Source organism: Gobio gobio (assembly GCF_949357685.1).
Source record: "Gobio gobio genome assembly, chromosome: 18".
Lineage (NCBI taxonomy): Eukaryota > Metazoa > Chordata > Actinopteri > Cypriniformes > Gobionidae > Gobio > Gobio gobio.
The window spans coordinates 922,501-931,500 of NC_137111.1; the positions used below are offsets into that span (position 1 = coordinate 922,501).

General features: G+C 38.0%; 1 protein-coding gene across 1 annotated transcript; it reads left to right on the plus strand.

The window, feature by feature from the left end:
* Positions 1–2,383: 2,383 nt before the first annotated feature.
* On the plus strand, positions 2,384–4,414 carry foxg1d (forkhead box G1d; the record flags this gene model as incomplete). Its single annotated transcript, XM_079843517.1, has 1 exon — positions 2,384–4,414. The coding sequence occupies one exon, from the start codon at positions 2,384–2,386 to the stop codon at positions 3,248–3,250; it is 867 nt and encodes a 288-aa protein (XP_079699643.1). The 3' UTR covers positions 3,251–4,414.
* Positions 4,415–9,000: the final 4,586 nt, after the last annotated feature.

Genomic DNA, 9,000 nt, shown 5'->3' on the forward strand with positions numbered 1-9,000 from the left:
ATGTTTTTGTGAAATATCAGGACACAAATGTGTATAATGACACAGGTATTACAAAAAGAAGGTGAAATATGAGGACGTTCCCCATGTCCTCACTTTTCAAAATGCTTATAAATCACAGAATGAGGTTTTTTTCACAGAAAGTGAACTGCACAGTCTCCTGTGAGGGTTAGGTTTAGGGGCAGGGGCAGTGTGTGTGTGTGTGTGTGTGTGTGTGTGTGTGTGTGTGTGTGTGTGTGTGTGTGTGTGTGTGTGTGTGTGTGTGTGTGTGTGTGTGTGTGTGTGTGTGTGTGTGTGTGTGTGTGTGTGTGTGTGTGTGTGTGTGAGAGTGTGTGTGTTTGAGAGTGTGTGTGTGAAAGAGAGTGTGTGTGTGCAGGGCCGGCGTTTGCTATAGGCGAGCTAGGCGGTTGCCTAGGGCGACAATTGTGTTAGAAAAAAACACAATTAGAACAAAAAATTATAACAAGCGAAATAAAACATAATGTTTATTAAACACGATCATCCTTGGGCTCCCCCTCAGCCACACGTTTAATTACTTAACCTGATTATTAGATTGAATTGATGGTGAGTATTGTCGAGCACAGGCATTCAGGCGTTTGGTAAGTTAAGGCAAGTGTTCATCAATAATGAAGCGTCTTAACCCTCGAGTGCACAGGGACGGAAAGAGAGAAAGGCCGAAGACCAAAAGAAAGCCCAGGATAGAGGTAAGTCTTCTCATCTCAGCCATAAAGCTGTCAAACGAAATAAATTGACTTCGTATTATCAATATTATCAACAAATATTGGACGGCATTGGACGTTTCATTGCTGTCACTAAGCTATCACTAGCCTACTTAGTTAGTTTTCTACGTATTACTACGCAAATACAAACATAACTTCACTGACAATAAGGAAGTCCAGACGAGCCAAATTTGAATGCTGCCTCAATTTTGAAGGTGAATAGAAATGCCAGAAACTGTTCATCTTTTATTATTTAAGATAGGGATAGAGCTACAAGAACTTATATATTTTAATTGTATAGTGGTAAGTACAGTGTATCAATAATAGCACTTTTGTTTGTAGAGGGTATAGTTAATCCAGTTTATGGGTCATAATTTGCTTAAGTGTCCTTACAGGTGCTTAAGAGTGTTTTTGCACAGTTTATGGAGTTAATATTTGGTAAATATCCTTGAATGTCAAATATGAATAAGAGGAGAACATCTAACTCAAAATAACTGCTTTCAACAGATCAGTCTTTTTTCATAAACAAATTTATTGTGTATAAAAGTCGAAGAACATTTAATGCAAACTCAAAAAAAGCTGCTATAATCCTTTGATTATGAAAGCACAACAAACAACAAATAAAGTCTTAAAGTGGTGGAACAGTGCAGAACAAAGTGCAGCCATAAAGTTGGCCCAACAGGGCATTGTGTATCAAAAAGTTAAATGAAAATAAATAAATAGATTGACGAAAAAATTACATCTTACAAAAAACAAAACAAAAAATTCCCATTGTATTCATTGGCTGACTGTAGTTGGTGATTTCATATAATAATGTAAATGTAAACTCATTACTAACATTACATCATTACTAACTACTAACATCATTACTAATGGAATCATAAGCTATAGTCATAAAGAGAATGAGGGTCCTTGACCGATTAGACAGAAATGCATCCAATCCAAACTGGATGAAGGGTCCTCAATATTTGGGCCCTTACTAGATATAATATCGTAAAATATGATATTTTTCCCTATCGAATTAAGGTCTATTGTACAGTAGAGATGCTAAAGGGTTAAGTTATGTTTTAGGTGGGATATTATGAAAGCAAAAAGCACTAAAGACCAAAAATCTTGATGTATTAACCTGTTAACACAGTATACCCAATTTCCCAATTATATACTTACAAGTAATTTGCCCACCGGCAACTATAGCTGCCGCTTGGACTTTTGACTAAGTGTACTAAAACTATAGATCTGTTGTAAGAATTGTTTTGTTTGGATGATTCTAGAGACCTTCACGATTATGTAGATATATATATGTCAACAAAAAATACTTATTAGTAACATGAAAATAGCCTTTCTTTGTGAGGGTTTGCCTTCGCTATGCTTCCTGGAAGTAGGGGTAGGAAGTGGGCTTAGGGGCAGGGGCAGGGGCAGTGTGTGTGTGTGTGTGTGTGTGTGTGTGTGTGTGTGTGTGTGTATGTTATACTCGCATGGGATGATAAACTGTGGTCGGAGGATCAGAGGCTCGTCAGCTCGAGGCCCCGCCCCTCCGGTGACGACACGATCTCAGGGAACCTCCTCCAGAGCGCATGTCAGTCTCCGGCTCCGGCTCCGGCTCTTCTCCTGCTTTTCCTCAGATGATGTCCTGACCTTTGTTTTTGAGCAAACTTTGATAAAGCGACATGGATCAGAAAGACAAGCTGAGTTCCTTCAGCATCAAGAGTCTGCTGCTCCCGTCCAAGAGCGAGGAACATCCCGAGAAGAGCCCGCTTCTGTCGGGCACCGACCCCGGGCGATCCCCGGAGCCCAGCGACCCGGAGCCCGTTAAAGATGCGGGAGAACCCAACAAAACTGCGAAGCTCGACAAACCGCCGTTCAGCTACAACGCGCTGATCATGATGGCAATCAGACAAAGCCCGGAGAAGAGACTCACGCTTAACGGAATCTACGAGTTCATCATGAAGAACTTTCCGTTTTACCGGGAGCACAAGCAGGGCTGGCAGAACTCCATCCGTCACAACCTGAGTCTGAATAAATGCTTTGTGAAAGTGCCGAGGCATTACGACGACCCGGGGAAAGGCAACTATTGGATGCTGGACCCCTCGAGCGATGATGTGTTTATCGGCGGAACGACGGGGAAACTCCGGCGGCGCTCGGCGACGTCCCGAGGAAAGCTGGCGATCAAGAGAGGACTTCGGTTTGCCCCGTTGGGCTTGGGAATAAACGACACGGCGAATAATCCTGTGTACTGGCCTTTATTATCTCTACACCATCCACATTACAACGGCACGTCGCACGGGTTTCTGAATCAAGCGCATTACGGTTCTTTCGTCCCCGGGATAGAGCGGGACGCGACCCGATCATACGGGATGAGCTCGGCGCCCGTCGGGCTGCTGTCCGTCCCGTCAGGATACCTCCACCCCCCGGGCCTGCAGAACTCCTTCAGCTCGCAGCACACGCTACGGACAATCTCATCGTTCTCTCCGGTTCCCGGTGGCTTACCCGGGGTTTTGTCCCAGCAGGACAGAGTTTCCCCAGACTCATTTTAAACGCGTCGAATCCCAGCAAACTCCGGTCCGACGGTCAAAAATAGCCGCGGTGGGACGGCATAAAATATGTAACTCAGAACATTTCCTAAAATGCATTCAGATATGCCCGTTCATCTTTCATTTTGGAACTATTTTACGGGACGTGTCGTGCCATTAAACGTCCAAATGTTTGCGGGATGCATGAAATCATAATCACGGAAGTTTGTTTCCGCCACTCAATGATTTAAAAAAAAAAGGTAATTGCGATTTTTAATCGCACAATTCTGACGCTATTTCACATTTCAAACTTGTGACTTAAATTACAATTTTAATCCGATATATCACAGTTCTGAGGTCTTAATTGTGTGAGATATAAAGTCAGAATTAACCGTTTCCCGTGGCGGGAACAAGCTTCCATACGACTTTATGATCATTATTGTCCTGTTTTTAATTTCGAAAGCGCGCGCTTTCTTGTCTTTTGGTGGAAGAATTGCCAAAGGTTTATGCGATTTAACGCCAGACTATTTATAGTTTTCGAGTTAATTTATATTTTATTTCTTAAATGTGTTTGATGTCGTTGTATCCACGATCCATTAATCCGCAGTCCTACTGAAATGATCCATGTCGCGGGTCTCAGCAGTGAATTCATCAAGACTTTATTTATTTCCATGTCCTCAGGTCCAGACACAAATGAATTATGGGATGTCGACCAGTGTTTCAGAGCCTCGGACCGCTGGACTGCACTCACGCGTTTATAAACTTACACACTTTACACAATAGTTGCATGAAGTCAAATGATTTTCAAGCTTGCAAACGGATTAACATCTAATAAAACATTAGCATACAGTGTGTAATACATAAACGAATGCACAGAAACACGAGACTCCTCAATGCGTTAGACCCGAGACACCGCGAATGTCCCGGTAAATGCACACGAGCGCGTGTCTACAGCACGAACTGTATTAATCGAGCGATTTACACGCGAAACTCGCGCTGGTGTCCTTCAGTGGTCCGAGGCTCGGGCTAATGGAGAGATATTAAACTCAATCACTCCAGTCCTCTGTTGCTTTAAAGTTCTGCACTTTTAAAAAAGAGATTCTTCTTTTAGCACTGAAAGAACAAAACGCTTTTGTATTTACAAGAATTGAGAATTTGTACAAAATTAATAAACAATAAATGTTTGTTTAACAGAGCTCTTTACACTGTCTCTACTTTCAGATTGAAAACGCTTAATATGAGCAGTTATTAAATGAGCGAAACACTGGAATAATCTACAGATGTGCTGCTTCAACAATAACACATTACACGTGTTCCTTTAGCTGTTATATTTGTTTACTGCTATAATAAATACATACTCATTTTAGGCACTTAATAGCTACATTTTTAAAACATACCAAACCTGCATGAGCGCAATTATGATTCTTAGATATGCAACAGAAGATAGGCCTATACAGATTCTGTTGTGTTTGTGTATTTGTTTCAGTAGAGCCACAGAATATAGGCCACTACCACACGCGCATTAATTATGAATATGTTTATTAATTATGAATTAAACCCTGCTCAAGACCGGTTTACAACACGAGCTATCTCAGATTAGTGTTCAACTAAATCATAATAAATGAGTAACATCAGGTTCACGAGCTGTCGCTAAACGGAAATACGTGTTATGTTATGTTAGTTTTTCATAGCATAGAAGTTTTACAGACCGACGGTATTAAACCAATCATTCAATATTTTTCTGTGGAACACAAGTGTGTGTGTGTGTGTGTGTGTGTGTGTGTGTGTGTGTGTGTGTGAGTGTGAGTGTGTGTGTGTGTGTGTGTGTGTGTGTGTGAGACATAGGTTTATTCTCTCTTTATTTATTTGTATATTTCTCGCTCTTCACAGAAACACGTGTGTGTGTGTGTGTGTGTGTGTGTGTGTGTGTGTGTGTGTGTGTGTGTGTGTGTGTGTGTGTGTGTGGGAGTGTGTGTGTGTGTGTGTGTGTGTGGGAGTGTGTGTGTGTGTGTGTGTGTGTGTGTGAGACATAGGTTTATTCTCTCTTTATTTATTTGTATATTTCTCGCTCTTCACAGAGGTGTGTGTGTGTGTGTGTGTGTGCGTGTGTGTGTGTGTGTGTGTGTGTGTGTGTGTGTGTGTGTGTGTGTGTGTGTGTGTGTGTGTGTGTGTGTGTGTGTGTGTGTGTGTGTGTGTGGAGTGTGTGTGTGTGTGTGTGTGTGTGTGAGACATAGGTTTATTCTCTCTTTATTTATTTGTATATTTCTCGCTCTTCACAGAGGTGTGTGTGTGTGTGTGTGTGCGTGTGTGTGATAGTAAAGGACATTTAATTCCAGGTATTTAACAAGTATAGATACAAACTGTGGGCAAAAATTGATTTATGGAACAAAAATAGTCAGGTGACAAAATTAACATTCCCGAAAAATATGAACATATTCGACAATATGCCAAAACGCTGAATAAAGGTTTCTATAAGGGCTGTATTTTTTATGAGATTTTGGTATTAAAAATATAACAGTTTACTGAACAATAATCCGAGTCAAGGTCAGTGGGAGGAAGGCCTGAGCTCATAAAGCGCGTGCTTGTGTTTGTCCGGCAATTCTTAAAATACATTTCAGAATAATTTAGAATTTTAAATAAATGGTTATATAGTAACGAATGAATGAATCATTTAGCAGATTTTTTTTTTTTAAATATAGGCTACATAAAATAGGCTATTTATTAAAATAAACGAATAGGCCTTTAATTATATAAAAAGACTGTAAGAAACTATTCGGCTAATCTAATCTACAACAGGGCTAAAGGCACACCCTCGGGAAAATGTGCTTTACACCAGTGTGTGTGTGTGTGTGTGTGTGTGTGTGTGTGTGTGTGTGTGTGTGTGTGTGTGTGTGTGTGTGTGTGTGTGTGTGTGTGTGTGTGTGTGTGTGTGTGTGTGTGTGTGTGTGTGTTTGTTTGTGTTGAACTTTTATGGAGCAACAGATTTAGTGTGAAAATAAACCATCAAAGATGTTTATTTAGTTTAAAAATATTAATGTAATGTATTGGGCGGCGTCTTTTACACATTTAACTAAAACAATGTTTTTAATCATGTTAAGTTAATACTTTTTCAAAACATCACTTTAGCAAAGTTTAAACTATTTTCTGTTTATTTTTATGTTTACAATTAATCAAAATATAGAAACAAAATTAGTTTAAAAAGTAAAGATTCTGAAAGCATTGAACGTGATATAGGCCTAATTTATTTATTTATTTATTTATTTTTAAATATGATGGCTTTATTATAAATATGGTGATTATCTCTACACACAACTTCATATATGATATTTCCATCTGAGTCATGTCAACAAATGGAAAAGTCAGCTAACTATTTATTATCTTGTTTATTATTGTGTCCATACACAATTCCAATTCCATATTCTTCTGTTATTGAAAAACTGTTCACCTTGAACAAAACCGAAAATCATTACGAAGACCTTCATCTCAAAATATATATTTAATAATTCGATTCATTCTCATTTGCAACTTAAATCTACAACATAAAAAAACATGAAATATGAGATGAAATGAGCGCAGAATCAGACACACGTGCACGAGCATCCTGAACCCATAATCATAATATCATCACCAGTGTTCATTCCCGTTTAATATTCTCATTATGACATGTTTGCCATGGTTGCAAATGATTAAATATTGATACTTTAATTTAAAAATTGTCCTCTTTAATATAAACCACTCAGTGGGCCAGCTTGAACTTCTCAAAGTGAACAGACCCGTTCACGCAAGACTAATAACGATAACGGGACTCACTTTCAGAATGATTCAGCCAATCACAATCCTGCGTTAAAGAGCTTAAAGCAACAGATTATTATAATAAACAGAATGATATTGTGCAATAGTTATTGTTATAGCTATCTTTATAGGGCGTGAACAGGCATTAAAAACAATAACCATAAAGATAACTACATCAGCTTTCACTCTATAGTGCACAATATCCTTCTGTTTATTATTAGCTCGAGCTCTTTAAAGCAGGATGGATTCTGATTGGCTGTCAGTGTTTTTATCGTTCATTAACTGGGAAAAATAATAATTCTGAAGGTGATTCCACCATATCTCGGCGCTGTTATCATTATAGCTGTGGCGCTATATTATATTTAAAACGAGTTTTGAACTGGGTCATTCCTGGTATGGGGGAACATTTTGGCTTCATAAATGTTGGGGAAAAAAGTACATGATTTTCATGTTTTTAGCATTCTCCCAAAATAGTGACACGTTTAACTATCACTAATACACATTGGTCAGGACTTATAAAAATAATAATTATGGGTAGATTCATTGTTCAGACACTGGCAGTGAAGGTTTTCCACCCTATAGGGACAAAATGTTAGTTATCACAAAATGTTAATAATGTAAATGTTAAACAATAATGAGCTTTTCTTGGATAGTATATGTCCCTTATGCCATCATGGTATTGTTTATTTTTTATTTTTGAAACAATAACACAACTATAATTGATGAATAGAATGTCTTGATTATTAAGAACAGGTACTTTTGTACCCATTTTTGCCAACAGGATGGTAAATCATAAAAACAAATGTGTTACTGTATGCTGTTAATGCTCCTCACCTCTCAAAATAAGACATGAGTATGCAAAACATTTAACGTTGCTGTCAAATTATTATTTCAAAATGACCCGCCTAACAGTGGAAGACCAGAACAGAGGAGGAGTTTTCCGTCATCGTCCTGCATGATCAGTAATGTGTGGAACTGCACCTATATAATATTGTTTTATATATATAATATTTATATATACACATATATGTATATAGAATTTGCAATATACACTAAATACAATTTATTCTATTAGAATTTCCACCCTGTTAGGTTTATAGATCTAACGGTGGAGAATTTTAAGCTAAGTTAGCCATAGCTCTTGGACTGATCAACGTTTAGCTAGCTAACCTTCTACAGATAAACAGAACTTTTATAACCGCCAGATATGTTTTACATTTGTTTTGACCGGACAAACATTCTTCATAACATAGCCTAACAGGAGGAACTTTAAGAGCGGGACAAGCAGGATAACATTTCAAAAACAAACAAAAAAAAGTAGAGGTGAGAGTTGAAGCTTACTTCATTTTGTACGGTTGAATTCCAGCAGGAAAAATAAATAATGTAATTTCCTGAAAATGGTCTAAATGGAATTGTGGTCTTTTTTGGAAGTCGAGAAATACATCATAACAGGTGGAAGATGACTTCAGGGACACGAAAATTGTACAAAAAAGAACTAAAGTTTAACATGATTTATGTTTATGATTAGAGGCAGTTTAGCCTATTCTATAACATAATCTAAAAATATTTTGAGATTTTTATCATGGTTTATAGTTCTTGTGGACATGATAAAATTGAATATCAAATAAAAAAATACAAAATAGTAGTTTTAATGTCTATTATATCTGTTTAACTGATAAAGAAGACCTACATTTATTATTTAAGCCATTTCTTATAAATATGTGACTTATTTTATAAAATATATGAGTGAGTAAATCATAGGGACAGAAAAGTAACTGTACAGGACCGACCCAACTGTTATCGCCATTGGTGTGAACGGCCAGTGTCTCGAGATTAAAATGCTCGGCTTATTAAAAGCTTATTTTCACACTCTTTTAAGGCGAGGTAACAAACTCCTGGAGATATTATTGAATATTCTGGCTTTAGTGCAGCTGACAGATCCTCTGTGGTTTAGCTTTATAAAACTAAAACTGGCATTTAAC